This window comes from Hypanus sabinus, chromosome X2 (genome assembly GCF_030144855.1).
Source record: "Hypanus sabinus isolate sHypSab1 chromosome X2, sHypSab1.hap1, whole genome shotgun sequence".
In the NCBI taxonomy this organism is placed as follows: Eukaryota; Metazoa; Chordata; class Chondrichthyes; order Myliobatiformes; family Dasyatidae; genus Hypanus; species Hypanus sabinus.
The window spans coordinates 35,873,228-35,889,865 of NC_082739.1; the positions used below are offsets into that span (position 1 = coordinate 35,873,228).

Consider the following 16,638-nt stretch of genomic DNA (forward strand, 5'->3'; position numbering starts at 1 on the left):
TAAGAAGGAGCCATTACAGTGGCACAAGGACAGAGTTGGCTAAAATGGCCTGAAATAATTGATTAAAGAATAAAAGAGCCATTTCAAATCTGAGAAGATACATTAGAGAGAGAAAGAATCAGCTGCTAACCAAGAGAGTGTGAAATGAAACAATAAGGAATTCTTTCAAGATTGGGAACAGATTGGAAAACTGCAAAGGGTAACTAGAAAAATTATAAAGAAGTCGAACACTAAACACAAATAAACCAGAAAATAATAAGAACAGTTAAGAATTTTCATAAGTATAAAAAAGAAAGTAGAGTTGGCTTCTTAGTGAACGAGACTGGAGAATTAATGATTGGAAATGTTAGATACCATAAAACTACTTTGGGTCACTCTTCAAGGCAGTAGATATTAAAACATTCAAATAACAATAGATAATCAAGGGACTTGAAAAGTTACTGTGCAATACCTAATAAAAGTAGAAAACTAAAAGCAGTTTGGGTTAATAACAGAAATACCACCCAACAGTCTGGGAAATTTGTTAGTCCAGCACCAAGTGCGACAGATTAGTTTCACTGTAATTTGTTTGATGCTAAACTACATTTGTAACTCCAGCGACCTCAAGTGGCAAACAGCTGTTGTTACACTACTTGTTCTAAAATACAGCCATTCCGAGTCAAATTAAAACTGGTTCTGAAATTTCAACTCTGAAAATTCTTACAAGTACAAGACAAAAGCAATCTGAATTCCAGAGATAGCAGTTTAATTAATTAACCACTGGTTTAAACATTTAATTTATCATTGATGCACTATACTTTAAGCTTATAGCTTGTATGCAGACAATAGAATTATATTGCTGGAAAACATGCAGATTTTGTGCAAGTTGATTACAGGGCAAAAGACAGAGAGCAGAAACAGATTAGAAAGGAAGAAATGAATGAACAGGGAGGAAAAAAGACAATTTGGCATGATAAAGTTCACAATTCAGATGGATCACTCCTCACATCTTAAAATTGAACCAACCTCCAGCCAGCATGGCAACAAGCACAATTCCACAGGACCACACATCCACAGGTTCTGCATGGAACTCCTTCCTCTTCAGTAGTTCTGGGGCAACATATGGTAAAGTGCCGCACATTTTATTTAATAACCTCTCCCGGCCATTGTGTCTATAAACTGTCGCCAAACCAAAATCAGAGAGCTTCAGGTTATCTGGAGAAAAAAAACATTAGGCTAAGGACATGGCACAAAGGACTGATGTTATCAAGACAAATACAGTACTGTGCAAAAGTCTTAGCACATGTAAAAAAAAATCTGTAAAGATATAATGAAAAGTTTCTAAATATTAAAAAATTACTACAAAGAGTAGTAAACAGTAAAAGGCTACATCAAATCAGTATTTGGTGTGACCAGCCTTTTCCTTTAAAACTGCATCAATTCTCTTAGGTACATTGTTGTGTAGTTTTATAAGAAAATTGGCTGGTAGGTTATTCCAAGCATCTTGAAGAACTTGCCACAGTTCTTCTGCAGACTTTGACTGTCTCGCTTGCTTCTGTCTCTCCAGGTAATCCCAGACAGTCTCGATGATGCTGAGATCAGGGCTCTGCAGAGGCAATACCATCTGTTGCACAACTCCTTGTTCTTTTCACTGAAGATACAGTGTTGTGCAAAAGCTTAGGAACACATGTATATCTACAGTGCCCAAGACTTTTGCACAGTATGTAATTTTATGTATTGCATTATACTGCTGCCACAAAAACAAACTTCATAACATCCGTGAGTGATGATCAACCTGATTCTGATAGGAGTCTCTATTATGGACTGAGAGTGGGAAGGGAGCAGGAAGAGGGTAATCATGGTTAAGAAAGGGAAAAGGGTGAGAGGAGGGAGTGGGAAACACCAGAGACATTCAGTAATGATCAATAAACCAATTACAGGTCCACAATCCTTTATCCGAAATCCTTGGGGCCAGTTGCATTTCGGATTTCAGAAAATTGATAATTATACAGGCAGTCCCCGGGTTACATACGAGTTCCGTTCCTGAGTCCGTCTTTAAGTCGGATTTGTACATAAGTCGAAACAAGTACATCTGGTATTATTTAGCGTCAGTTAGTCAAGCATTTGTCTTAGTATATAGTATATATTTTACCTTTCTATGCATATAAAACACTTAAGAAACATATGTTTTCCAATAATTAAACCACTGCGTTGCTTAATAATAATTGTAGTTTTCATCGGGGCAGGGCCTTTCACATGCTCCATTATTCTCATTTTATCCTTTAAAATTGTTCCGATCGTTGACCAACTGTAGCCTAATGTTTTTCCAATGACCGATGGCATTTCACCTCTTTCCAAACGCTTTATTATTTCCACTTTATTTTCAATCATGACCACTTCCCATCAATGGAACAGAAACACTGTGGGCTGCAGGTCCCAAGTTGCGCCGGCTCCAGAGGTCCACTGGGTCCTAAGGACCACCGCACTGAATTCCCCGGGTCCGAAAGTCCACCGCACTGAGAAAGGCTAAATGGGACAAGTGGGGACTGTGCTGGGTTTGGTTATTTGATCCTCCAAAATATTCCGTCAGGGAATTTAAACTGGAGGTGGCAGTGTTTTTTTTTTAAACGAGGTCCAGTTGCGAGCTCAAAATCACGTACATTCGTAACTCGGGGACTACCTGTATTGATAATTAACCTGGCTTAGTGCAGGTGGACTTTAGGACCCAGGGGATCTCCGGACCTACGCACATCCTCCCGTATACTTCAAATCATCATGTTATGTAAATAGTTGTTATACTGTATTGTTTAGGGAATAATTACAAGAGAAAAAGTCTGTACATGCTCAAGCAACAAATAATGGAGGGAGAACTTCCGGGTTTTCCCAATCCACGCTCTTTTACAAATACTATTACAGTTTAATTATAGAGTAATATACTGATAAATGAAATAGTGGGATAATTATAGACCACAAATACACTAGTACATTTTATTTCCAACAAAAACATTCAATAAAACATAAAAATATACAGCTTCAAATGAACCGAATCAAACACATGGTAAATGACTTATTGGAATAATTGTAGAGTGTAAATACTCTAGGTCGTGTACAGGTTCAAACAAATCTAAATACTCTACGGATACTTGATGGTCCAGGAACAGGATTCTCAAGTTATGAAGCAGCACTACGATAGACAGCATTTTTAAAGACTTCTTCAAGTGTCATCTATCTCATTAACATAGGTTTATGTCTAAGCAATCTCCCTTTAACTGAGTAAACTGCCATAATATCTTGCTCACTGATAAATGCACGTTGTTCAAGGCCAGCAATTAACTGATCACACATTTTTGCCATATCATCTGTGGGGATTTTTTTCACCTGTGTTCACTATGTCACCATCATCACTACTACCTTCATGCTTATCTGTATTTAACACCATTTCAGCAATTTCCCCATCACTCAAGGAATGCACAACAGGTGCATCATCATCAATGTTCAGCATTTCTTCAATGTCAGCTTCCTCTAACTTAATTACACTTTCGTTTGATAACATTTTAGCGTAAGTTACGAGGTTTGATATCATCTTCTCATTAGGGACATGAAATCCTTCAAAGTCTTGATCTGTAGGTTCATTTACTTCAGTAACTTGTCTTTCCGTTTCTTTAAATCATATACAGTGGTAGTTCCGACATCATATTCTTCAGTAAGACGCCACACAGGCACACCATGATCAAGCTTCTGCAATAACTCCACTTTCTGCGTTATTGATAATGATAGAAGCTCCCTTCTCTTTTTCTCATCGTTACACATAAGGGTATCTGCAGCTCTTTTTGACATTTTCACAGTGAAATTAAACCCAAAGTCAACAGTGAACACAAAATATCAGCGAACAGCAAATGCACATGTAACCAGTACAAGTGCTGAGCCACAGCTGACATCTGGCGGTCTCTGCTGGTGCTGCCAAGTCACATCCAAGTGACGTCAGCTGTTGACACACCAAACAAGCCTCGTTACGACACGCTCCACACTCCACGAAAAAAACTTCGCTTTTCGGTTTTCAGAATTTCAGATAAGGGATTGTGGACCTGTATTTGTAATCAAATGACCTTCCCTGTGTCTCAGAGCTACGTGTGTCTGCACCGTCACCTTCTCTGCCACCTGTCCCACACCCCTTGCGGCACTCCACCCGCGCCATTCCTAACATCCTTTGCACCCGCCAGATTTACAAACTTGCTCACTGCTCCACGTTGGCAAATATAGTACTTTGCAAAAGTCTTAGGCATCCGAGATATATATAGTACATAAAAGTAGAAAAGATACCCAAACTTTAAACCGTCTCGCACCCAACACAGCCATGGGCATTTACCAAATATCACAAATCATTCAATAATAACCAGTGTTGAACCTTGCCTTCTTACTGCAGAACCAAAACGGTCTGTTCAATCACCAGGTTTGCCTAGGTCAAAACACCATTAAATTAATTTGAGATAAGCTGCAGGGGAATGGGAGAAAAAAAATTCAGCTGGAACCCCTATCACCTTCTCTTAGCATACACATCAAACAAATAGACCCATGGTTTTCAATACTCCCATTGATTCAGATGTTGCTATGAAGACCAAAGCTCTCGATCCAAAGTTTAGGTGACATGCGGGGAAATGTTCAAGCTTGATGGGTAGCCTCCTCCCACATCCTATGGGCTAATGGATCTCAAAACTGTTGAACCATATAGAACAAATGCTCACCTTCAGCTAGCAAGCAGATGGCTGCAGTTATTGAAGAATGTTACATTGCTAGAAATCCTTTGCACACTGAGCAAAGAGAACAAAGATACAAAGAGGACCACTGACTCAAGACCCATTCAGCTTTTCATTATTGTCAACTGGTATGAATATTGTTGCTCAGGACTTTAGTATAGTCCTAAATGTCTGAAATGCTGTGAATAAGGCATAACAATAGCCAAACTTTGTTTTATTGCACAATAACAGTGAAAAGATTTGCATTCTTATACCTCGGTCGTCAAGTAACAGATTCTCTGGCTTGATGTCCCTGTGTGTAATTCCAATGCCATGAAGATATTCCTGGAGGTAGGCAAAGACAAATATAAGTCAGGTATTTTGAATTTACATATTTTTCTAAATCTCCAAGCCACAAAATATCAATTATACAAATGGAACAGATTTGTGGCAGAATTAGTAACACTATTGTCAGATACAATTGCTGGACAATTGGTTCAGAGAATATTTTGTGACAATCTGGGTGCACACTAGACTTCCAATGCCTATATGAAAGTTGAGTATTAAGGCTTGCTTAGAAGAATGATGAAACTTCTAAAGATGTTCATAGGGTGTGATGTACTTTGGAAGGTCCCCCATCCATGAACAGCGTTTTTCTGTAAAAGGGAATTATGGTAGGCTCCAAAATTTATCTCATTTGAAAACTGGGACAAAGCACTGTTAATCTCCTTACTGCTGGTTATAGTGCTAATTCAATTCTGGCAGACAAAGCTCTTCGAGAGCAAACATGGGCAGGTAAATACCACAATCTGTCTATGATCATGCTCTGTAATGCACGACGAAAAACAGAAAACTGCTGCTGCACATCATAAACATTCATTTAAAACAATAGAATAAATGATTAGGAGCACTTACCACTCCTGCTATCAGCTGCTGGAAAAACCTATGAGCATCTGCTTCAGGCATCCCCACATCAGGCTCTGTGGGAAGGCAGAGCAAATCAACTTGGTATCAGTTCGCAAATCATTAAATTACATCATTTTACATCACTCTTAAATGTAATCCCAATTCCCAGGTGCCCAAGCAGACGGATTCTCCAACATGCTCTATTTAGACCATAGACCAAAGAAACATAGGGCAACTGAAGCAGCAGTGAACATAGTGAACTTTAAAGCCTGTCCTATTTTGTTCCTGTAACATCTGGAGATGTATTATGTACCACTGCAGATTTTCCATTTCTCCCATAATTCAGTTTTTTTTGGGTGCTCTACAAGGGAGAATGTCTGGGAGTGGATGTCAGCTTTTTCTAGCTCAGGACACAATGGTGCAATTACCAAAGAACCCACACAAGTATATCTGTAAAAGCGACAGCACCGGTATAACCAATTATTAAAATTAGCCAATCCGTATACAAACTATCTTTAACCCTTTCCCCCCTTCACCCAAACTTCTCCATTTTAAACCCTAAGTTTAAGCACAGATCCTACCTATTCTATCAAAGAGCTCTCCTCCACTGCAATACTCCAAAAACAAGTATTGGATATGGGCCTCTCGACGATGCCCGTAAAAGCGGACAATGTTTTCATGGTTCAACATCTTATTGATGCAGATTTCTTTCTTGATGTTATCAGGGCAGTCACGAGCATGTGTGGTGTCCACTTTCTTCACTGCCACCGCTTCCTTTGTTCGTCGATTAATTGCCAATTGTACCCTATGATCAAATACAAAACAGTTAAGTACATTGCAAAACTTCTGAATGCTCCATTGAGTTAAATGCATCAGAAACAGAGCAAGAGCCAATTGGCTCTTCATCCCTGCTTTCCCATGCAATAAGATCATTATTGATCTGGTTTTGGCCTCTCCACCACTTTCCAACTCTCTCTCTGCACCTGTAGATTTCCATGTAGTTCATAAGCCTGCAATATATTGCATCTTCTATGGCTCTACCACAGCTCTTAAGTGGAGAATTCCAAAGGATCACAACCTGCAGAAGAAACTCCTCTTCATCTCCTGATCAATGGGAAAGCAATTACTCGAACTATATCCCATTTTCTCGATGTCCTCACGTGGAGAAACATCCTCAGCATCTTGTCTGACAACACCCTTAGAATCTTGCTTCAGTAAGATCACCTCTCATTCTTCCCTACTTGCTCACCCCTCACCCCCATGTGTGAATCCCTTGATCCAAGTATGTCCTAGCTTAAAGATGAGATCTGATCTGTACACAGAACGGCGGGTGTTGTCTTACAAGCTCCCAATAAAGGCCAACATTCCATTAGCCTTTCCACTTGTTTCTTTAACATACATATCAGTCTTGTGTGCTAGAGATTTAGTTTGCACTTCAATATTCTATAATCACCTGTCTATTTAACAATCAAGTTTCTCATTCTTCCTTCCAAAGCAGGCAGGCAAATTCATTTTTTGTTCTGCATTATATTTCAAAGGCTCTTGTGTACTCTGCATCACCTGATAAGCCATTTATCTTTATATTTTCAACAAATTTGAGAACATACATCTGGTCTCCTCAGATTACAACCAATGTATCCATTATCTCTGACACCACTTATTTGTAAAGGTACAACAAATTTGTCCAGTACTTTTTCACTAATAAAAATAAAAGTTTCCCTCTCTCTACAGACCTTTGCTATCTGTTAGTATTTTCATTATTTAGAATCTGTACATTCTCATTACCAATTTTACACTGAGCCTCAAAAACCAACATTACTTTTGGTTTTTTGCTTGTATTTCTGTAAAAACCCTGTCAAAATTTTTAATAGTTTTCTCATGTGCCCCACATTCTTTACAATTTTTGTGGCATACCTTGTAGGTTTTGTGGCAAACCTTCCCAATCCTCTTGCCTACCATCAATTAATTAATTCTCATTATAATGCATGTTATTTCAAATTTATATCATCCTAACTTCCTTGGGAATTCTCCACAGATGGTGCACCCTATTCGTGGAGCGTTTCTTTCTCCAGACTTTTACTGCAAGTTAAGAACTACCTCCTTAAATGAGTGCTATTGCTGATCTACCAAATTAGTTTCTAAAAACTTTTTTTTAATTCACTTCAGCGAAGTGCATGACTTACTCGCCATACGCTCCTTCACCCAGAGTCTGCACCAGATCCCAATCCTCCACAAATGGAACTGCCATCATCCTGCACAATCACGAACGATGCTGAAAAAGGGAACACATCATCACAAGCTGAAGTCATCTTCAGGTACATCTGAAGGCTCGCGAGAAGGACAGCCAGAAACCTTTCTCCCAGGGCAGAAATGGCTAATACGAGAGGGCATAATTTTAAGGTGACTGGAGAAAAGTCCAGGGGGACATCAGGTGTAAGAAATTTTTTTAAAAAACACAGAGTGGTGCGCAGAGGCAGATACATTGTGGACATTAAAGGAATTTTTAGATAGGCACATGGATTTTAGAAAGGTAGAGGGTGATCTAGGAGGGAGTGGTTGGGCTGAAGGACCTGTACTGTGCTGCAGTGTTCTAGAAGGCCATTTTCAGTTATTGACTTTTCAGAATCCACACTTCATTACCTGGATTTTACTGCACATCCACCATTGCCCCAAAGAAAGTTACAGTGAATGCATCCTGAACAACTGCACTTCTTCAGGTTTATGATCTCTGTACTCCTGATGGGGATGGCATTCCAGGATTTAGACTAAGCCACCGCAACATTGGAATGGCAATATCTTTTCTTTTTCCAATACTTTTATGGAATTTCATATACACAAATACAGAGTTCATAAGGATACTTTTTATAAATCAAAATAAGATAGCACAAAATGCACTATAAATAAATCAGTGATACAATCACAGTATCCCATACTGATGATCTATCAAATAAAATAAGTTGAATGATGAAATACATTAGCATGGTTAATTATATTATAAAATCTATATCCCCCTACCAAGTCAAAGCTGTTTGGAGAAAGAAAAACAAGAGGGAAAAGAAGAGAGTACTTTACCATATAGTGTTTTATAATAGCCCAGCTCTACATCATAATAACAATTCAAAGATTTTTTAAATAGTTCAGAATATCTTTTCAATTAAAATAAATTGCTGGGAATACTTGGCACTTCAGTCAGCATTCTGCAGAGGAACAGAGCAAATGTTTCAGGTTAATGGCTCTCCCTTAAAACCGATGAAAGATCACTGCCATGATTAAGAATCACATCACATCTGAATCATTAATTTCTTCTTTCTCTACAGAATAATGCATTACCACAGAATCCTTATCAGTATTTTATGCTCCTTTTCCCCAGATTGCCACCTTTTTTTCTCCTTGGAGATGTAGTAAGTGATGCAAGCACAGGTTGGCGAATGTTGTTAAATTAAATGCTGGATGGAGCTGCACAAATTTAGGAAAATACGGAATATTCATGATTATTTCCAGCATTTGGCTTGTGACATATACTGGAGGTGGTCTTGTGAAAGGCCTTAGCATGTCAGGAAAGAAGTACAGTGTACCCACATTCTCCCCTGATTATCGCCGATTTCTTAATGGAACCAGTTCTGGTCAACAAGTTTTCAATACCAGCCAGATGGTTAGATTATTTCCATTGACTGCAATGGCGTAATTTGCCACATGCCAGCTCACACTTAAGTATTGTCCGAGTTGCAACCCTACCCCCTCCCTTTCGTCCGACTCTACCCCATCCCTCTCCCCCCACCAACTCAACCACCCATCGTCTCTCATTAAACGGCCTCACTCCCCATTTACAACCCTCCCCTTCTTCTCACTCCCGCGCCATCGCTTCTATCCGATGTTCCTATCCACACTCCTCCCGTTTCCGGACGACCCCACTCCCCAATCACCTGCTCCGCCAGGCCTGCCGAAAGACCCGGCAGAAACTTTACTTTTATTGCTACAACGATCCCGATCGAGTTTGGCGCCTTACGTTCTCCCTGCTACGCCTACCGTAAACGTCATTACGCTTGCGATGACATAAGACGCTAGACGGTGGGCAGAACAGCTCGACAGGAAGTCTCGGCTGAGAGGATGAGGAGTATTATGCATGCAAACAAGGTCCGCCTCTCTCATTTGGTTGGTTAAATATCAGCTATTTTACATTATCAGCTATATTCCAAAAGGGATTTCGCTACAAGTGAGAAAAAGACAATATATACCAAAGATTGAGAGAAATTTCACGAAAATTACTTCAAAAGTTGAAGAGAATTAGAAGAAGTAGGTGTCCTGTAGGCAGTCGCTGTAACTTAATAGAGGGAAGGCCAGCAGGATCCGAAAGGGTCCGGACAGTTTCTGGTATCGCTTCTCGGCCTTTTGGCTAAGATCAAGTGTAGTATCTGTTCTTATCAGTTTAATATCTGATACGTCCCTTATCTAGGGACTATATATTAAATTGATTTTTGGAACAGGGAGATGGAATAGGGGCTTGCTCCGTCCACTCCGCGCATCGACCCGGTATTGCAGTGCCTCCGGGAACGGTGCACCTCCCTTCGGGGAGATTACTAACAACTGAACAGTAGAATTAAATCATCACTAAAGTGTTTCATGAAGTTCACCGGTCTGTTTGTGAGGACTTAGTTAGTGCAGACAATTTATTTTAATTGAAAAGATATTATGAACTGGATTGTTATTATGATGTAGAGCTGGGCTCGAGACCCTTCTCCTGTTGTCTGCAAACACGAGGAAATCGGCAGATGCTGGAAATTCAAACACGCACTAAATGTTGGTGGAACACAGCAGGCCAAGCAACATATAGGGAGAAGTATTGTCGACGTTTCGAAACCAGGACAACTGAAAGGAGAGAGAGTAAGAGATTTGAAAGGAGGGGGAGGGGGAGGGGGAGGGGGAGGGGGAGGGGGAGGGGGAGGGGGAGGGGGAGGGGAAAATGCGAAATGATAGGAGAAGACCGGAGAGGCCGGAAAAGTGATTGGCAAAAGTGATACAGAGCTGGAGAAGGGAAAGGATCATGGGACGGGAGGTCTAGGGAGAGAGAAAGAAAGAGGGAGGGGAGCACCAGAGGGATATGGAGAACAGGAAACAACTAAATATATCAGGGATGGGGTAAGAAGGGGAGGAGGGGCATTAATGGAAATTAAGAGAAGTCGATGTTCATGCCATCAGGTTGGAGGATACCCATTTGGTATTTAAGGTGGGATGGAGATGAGACATGACAATCATCTCAGCATAAGCCTGTATATATCAACGTTAATCTCTTGTGCCCACTCTTTTCCTTTCTCGCTCCAGACAACACATGAGGAAAACATATTTTCCTGGTGGGGTCATCTTCACTTCTGCAGCCTATCAACATGTGCTGTATCTTCATGGGAGAGTGAGTCATATTCAGTGATTTGAGGCCAGTAGTGGTTCTTCCCCTCCCCCCCCCCCCCCCCCCCCCCCCCCCCCCGCCCTCTCCATCAGAAGATACACTAATTGAACCTCTTCTCTTGCATGCATATGTGCTGGCAAGAAGCTCTTTCTCTATCTTGTGCACAGTTGGCGTCCCTTTCACACTTTTTAAAGCCTTGATGCAAAGGCCACAGGTTGTCATCATATGTTGCTCCAAGGCCATATCAGGATGCATCAGCTGAGATCCTCGTACATCTTTTCAGATCATAAAACATCAGTTATTTTCAGCATCTGGAAACACTCTTCTTGCTCATGAGACCAAATGCTTACACTCATTTTGCTGCTCAAGGAGTGACCAAAGTGGTGCTGACACAGTAGACGGTCAAGGGATGAACTTAGCTAGGTAAGTCACCATCCCCAGGAAACATCTTACTTACCTCCTCTTCGGGGCCTCTCAATGGCTGACGTATTTCCTGGGTGGGTGGGTCAGGCTTCACTCCCTCTTCTGCTCTGATATCTGCTACAGAAGTAAGTAACACTAAAATTGCATTTCTTTTGCTAGCCCAAACTTTGTAGCACTTTGCAAAATGATTCTTCTTCCCACAGTTAGTTGTTGCAGGACTTTCCATAAGCAAGACACTTCTCTGGGATATGCCTACGTCCACGTTTGCTGTTGCTTTGGGAGGGAAATGCCTTGTGTTTTCTCAGCATATGCACTGTTGTTTCTGCCCTGTGCAGCTCCTTAGCTTGAGATCATGTAGTCTCTGCTGCCCCACGTACAGATATTCATGGCCTTTTCTAGTGTTAGAGGGCAGACCAGAATCTGAAGTCTCCACTCCACATTCGAAGGATAGCAACAAGGACATGCGACAAGCCACAGGCTGACAAACCACAAGAGTTCCAAGCAGGCAGAAGGAATGAGGCCCAATCCCCCCGTGTTCACGAATTGGCAGGACTGAAGTTCGAGGCCTAGAATGTGGGGTTCCGTCATTGGAAAGTCCGGAGTTCAAGGGCTGGTGGTCAGGGATCCTGTCGATCGCCCAAGGGTGAATCGGAAATCTGGAAGTTGAGGCCTATTGACCAGGATCCAGTGAATCTCTGCGAATCCGCTGAGGTAATCGAAGGCCCGATGTCTGTGTGTCCAAGCGCTGGTGGTCAACAGGCTGCACAAGATGTATCTGTGTGACTTGGTGATAGTGTTGGCACTGATTTCCTGGCCAGTGGTGATTGATCCTGTTGCCTGGCACCAGTTAGAGCATTCAGCCGCAGAAACAAGGTCCACAGCCTGCAGACATTGGCTTTTCCGGCCCACTGGAGGTAGTGTTCCTGGCTGTCACTGGCTCGTTTGTCGAAGTGTCAGATAAAAGTGACCTCACCTCAACGTGTGCATACCAAATGCTGCCCTGACTGTCAGTCGCAGCAACGGGCCCTCGGATTCCCATCTAAACTCATCTAATTTGCCCACATTTTGTGCATCTCCTTCAAAACATTTCCTATCCATGTACCTGGCCAACTGCCTTTTAAATGTTGTTAGTGTACTTGTTTCAACCTCTTCCTCTGACAGATCATTTCATGTACTGAGCACCCTCAGGGTGGGAAGATTTGCAATTTAGGTTCTTATTGAATCTCTCCCCTCTCACCTTAAAACCTCTAGTTCTTCATTCTGCAACCCTGGGAAAAGGGACTGTGCACATTCACCCTATCAAAGCCTCTGTGATGTTGTACATATTGTATAAGATCATCCCTCGTTCTCCTACGCTTTGATGATTAAAGTTCCAACCTGCTCAACCTCTCTCCATAACTCAGTGCTTCAAGTGTCAGCAGCAACCTCATAAATCTTCTCTGCACACTTGCCAGCTTAGTGGCATCTTTCCTACAGCGGGGCAAATAAATCTGTTGGGCTCCATGTTCTTGCGTCAAGACTGCCGTCATGATTCCATTGAACGGTTTACCCATGGGAGGGATTCCGAATGCAGGTTCAGTGTAGAATGCCGTCTTTCTTTTTCCGATTATTCTTCAGTAAGAGTCACAGTATTCTGAGCATTTACTGAATACCATATCTGAGGAATTCTCTGTGCTGGGAAGCAGTACAGGCTACCTCTAAGCTACAGTTAGATAGATATTTGCATCGCCAGGGAATTAAGGGTTATATGGGCGTAACCATCAGTTCAGCTAGCGGCTTAATCTAGGGCAGAGGTGTCAAACTACCAGCCCACGAAGGGGTCCAATCTGGCCCGTGGAATGATTTGGGGGGAGAAAAGTATATTCACGACCATTTATTATGTATCAGTACGGCAGCCGTACAATAGGCAGCGGTTAATCACCCACCACCCTGCACTGAAGACCACTAGGGCAGACACAGTGTACTCGGGTCAGCAACACCTGTAGCAAGGCTGAGCCTGTTTGCTGCTGTGGTTCAAAATGCTTTCCAAGAAAAGAAAAGTTGACATCGAGGTGGGATATTCGACAATAATTGGAAAGATCGTTTTTACTTCTGTAAGGTCAACGGCAAAGCTGTGTGTCTGATATGCTCGCAACAAGTGGCTGTGGCAAAGGAGTACAACATCAAACGACACTATGAGACATCACATGGGGATGAATATGACAAGTCGACTCAGAACGCAAAAGGTAAACGAGCTTGAAGCAGCTCTGAAAAAAACGGCAATCAGTGTTCAGCAAAAGTCAAGAGACTCATGGTGGAGCTGTCAAGCCAACTATATTATTTCCAACAAAACAGCTGCTGCATCGAAGCCATACTCAGAGGGGGAGTTCATCAGAGCATGCAGGCCGATGGCGGCTGAGCTGGTGTGTCCTGAGAAGAGACAGGCTTTTGGTAATATCAGCTTGTCAAGAAATACTGTGGCAGGCAGAGAGAATCAGTGACTTTGCAGGAGATTTGAACAGTCAACTAAAAGACAAAGTGAAGTCATTTATTGCCTTCTCTATTGCAATTGATGAGAGCACTGACGTGACTGACGTAGCTCAATTGGGAATATCGTGGTGTCTTTGACTGTCACCGAGGAGTTTGTGGCGATGATGCCCATGACAAGCACCACAGTGGTGAATGACGTTTTCTCCAGCCTCGAGGCCTTGGACAGACTGGGGGTTGACAGGAGTCACACTGTCAGTGTGGCAACAGATGATGCACTCTCCGTGGCCAGGAAAAAGGCAGGTGTTGTGAAACTCAGAGAGAAAGTTCAAACAGGGAATCCAGAGCAGGAATTCTGGGATTTTCATTGCATTATACACTAAGAGGTGTTATGTAGCAGGAGCCTGAAAATGGACAATGTCATGGATGTAGTAATCAAAACGGTTAATTTTATTAAATCCAAGGGACTCAACCATTGGCAATTTGACATTCTTTTGTCGGAAAATAATATTGGGCACGGCCTACCCTACCACACTGAAGTCTACTGGTTGAGCAGAGGTGTTGCACTCAAACATTTTCAATTACGTGCGGAAATTTGACTATTCATCATTGAGAAAGGGAAGCCAGTGGCAGAGTTGGATGACCCAGACTGGCTTCACGATCTTGCATTTTTGGTGGATATAACAGAGCACTTAAATGTGCTTAATGTTAACATGCAAGGCCCAAACAAACTTGTTACGGAATATTACGACAGCATTTGTGCCTTTCAAATTAAATTAGGCCTGTGGGAGTTGCAACTGTCCCGGAGCAACCCAGCTCACTTCCCCTCTTTGCAGTCTGTGTGTGTCGCTCATGGGAATAATGACAACATGGACAGCTATAAGGACAAAATATCACGGCTGGAAAGTAAGTTTCAGAATCATTTTCAAGTCTTCAGTCAGCTCGAGAAGGAATTCTCACTATTTTGCTCGGCGTTTGCCGTCACCGCAGCATCAGATGTGCCGGAGGAACTCCAAATGGAACTGATTGAAATTCAGTGTAACTCAGCTTTGAAATATAAATTTGAGACTGTGGGCTGGACTCATTCTATCAATACCTGGGACCAATGTACTCCAAGATGACAGACTTTGCCTCAAAGATCCTTTGTATGTTCAGGACAAGGTATCTCTGTGAGCAGGCGTTGTCCATAATGAACATTAACAAATCCAAACTGCGCTCGCAACTGACACACAGACATCTGAATGACATTATGAAAATCCGAACTGCCCAGAAACTGGTCCCTGCTGTTGACAGGCTGGTTAAAGCCAAGGGATGTCAGGTGTCTGGAAGCAGCAAGCGAAAAATGAGTGACACTGTTCGATGCACTGCGACATGTAAGCAAAATGCATTATGGAATATTGAGTGTCATAATATTGTGATTCATTCATTTTCTGACTATCCTATTATTGTAAATGTCATCACTTCAATAAAAATTAGAGGCTAACTGTGTTCATTGTCTGAGTTTGATTGCTGGAAGCAGGCTAATAAAAATTAGGTGCAGTTGTGCAGCCTACATTTACAATTTGTTTTGTTCGGTCTACATTTGTGTCTGCTAATGTTCAACTTCAAATGGTTTATTACTGGAAAGGGTGTGGCTCCCTAAACAATCTTAGCCAAAATAGCATCATTGTTTCTCTCTCTCATCACAACTTTCTTGTAGCCTACGACTGTAAGTTAATACCAATCATAAAAATAATGCTTGCTCAGCAATCTTCTTCATAAGAAACAAAATTTGTAAAGTGAAACACTTAGTGGTTATAGAAGAGACATGAGAGCAGGTTGAAAAAACCAAGGCAACAAAAGCTGTGGGAGCACGAGTGCGTGCACAACTGACCCGGCCCGCATGAAGTGGTATTTCACCCAATCCGGCTCGTGACCTAAAATGGGTTTGACACCCCTGATCTAGGGGGTGATAGTCCCTAGCCCAGCCAAACTTAATAAGTCTGGTTTGGGTGGATGCTGTGCAATGTGTCCCCTGTTACAAATCAGTACCCAGATATAACAAACAGTACACAATATGCAATTAAACGATTGCGCTTTACAATTCTTAATTTGACTATATGGTTAGTAAAGAAAACTTAAAAAAAAGATAAAAGGGCCCATTCTCATGAAACAGTCTAATGCGCAACGTTGGAGCTCACTGATAAGGCTGTTCGTCCACCATTGATCTCCTCCGATTGTCGCTGACCTTCGGACTCTCGCTCCAAGTCCACTCCGTCCGGCGGTCTACCAACTCTCTCCACTCGCGTCTTCTCTCCTCATCTCTCCCCAGCAAAATCCCTCTCCCAGACACACAAGAAAGAACAACATCCTGCTCATTGGCTAACATGCCCCGTAATCTCTAGTCATAACCCAAACATTGCTGCTACAGAGAAACCATTGCCACAGCAATGGAACCATCACAGAGAGGACATTACATTAGCAGTGAAACCTTACAGTGTGTTACATGGGAAAAAAAATAGGTAGCTGGAGCTGTCCAAGTCAGATCACACAGAGGTGTGACTGGCTTCAGCAGGTAAAACTGAGAAGCATTTTGCAGCATTGTTACTTTCAACATTGCAGAGACTGCATTTTTTTCTCCTTCCAATATTAGAATCTCGGAAATTTTGCAAACCAATCGTTGGAATAGAACCACAGCTCTGCTCGGCACACGGTGCCCGCTCGGTACTGCCCTCTGCTGCTTGCTCAGTG

At 42.0% G+C, this 16,638-nt stretch overlaps 1 protein-coding gene, 1 non-coding gene and 1 pseudogene across 5 annotated transcripts in view; 2 read left to right on the forward strand and 1 right to left on the reverse strand.

Annotated features, from left to right (window-relative positions):
* Window positions 1-16,638, reverse strand: part of LOC132385242 (serine/threonine-protein kinase Chk1-like) — a 54,321-nt gene that overhangs the window by 15,539 nt on the left and 22,144 nt on the right. For 2 of the 4 annotated variants that reach the window (XM_059957246.1, XM_059957244.1), the window contains exons 2-6: window positions 7,802-7,890; window positions 6,200-6,423; window positions 5,628-5,692; window positions 4,988-5,057; window positions 1,006-1,194 (exon numbers count right to left, since the gene is read on the reverse strand). In XM_059957246.1, the coding sequence (XP_059813229.1) occupies window positions 1,006-1,194; window positions 4,988-5,057; window positions 5,628-5,692; window positions 6,200-6,423; window positions 7,802-7,869 (616 nt within the window). In that variant the 5' untranslated portion in view covers window positions 7,870-7,890. Of the gene's footprint in view, window positions 1-1,005; window positions 1,195-4,987; window positions 5,058-5,627; window positions 5,693-6,199; window positions 6,424-7,801; window positions 7,891-9,541; window positions 9,656-16,638 lie in introns of those variants that run through there. The other 2 variants (XM_059957243.1, XM_059957245.1) reach the window with 2 other exon arrangements.
* Window positions 9,992-10,182, forward strand: LOC132385322 (U2 spliceosomal RNA). Its single transcript, XR_009509152.1, has one exon. It is a non-coding gene; the product is annotated as a U2 spliceosomal RNA (small nuclear RNA).
* Window positions 14,076-15,421, forward strand: LOC132385059 (general transcription factor II-I repeat domain-containing protein 2A-like; annotated as a pseudogene).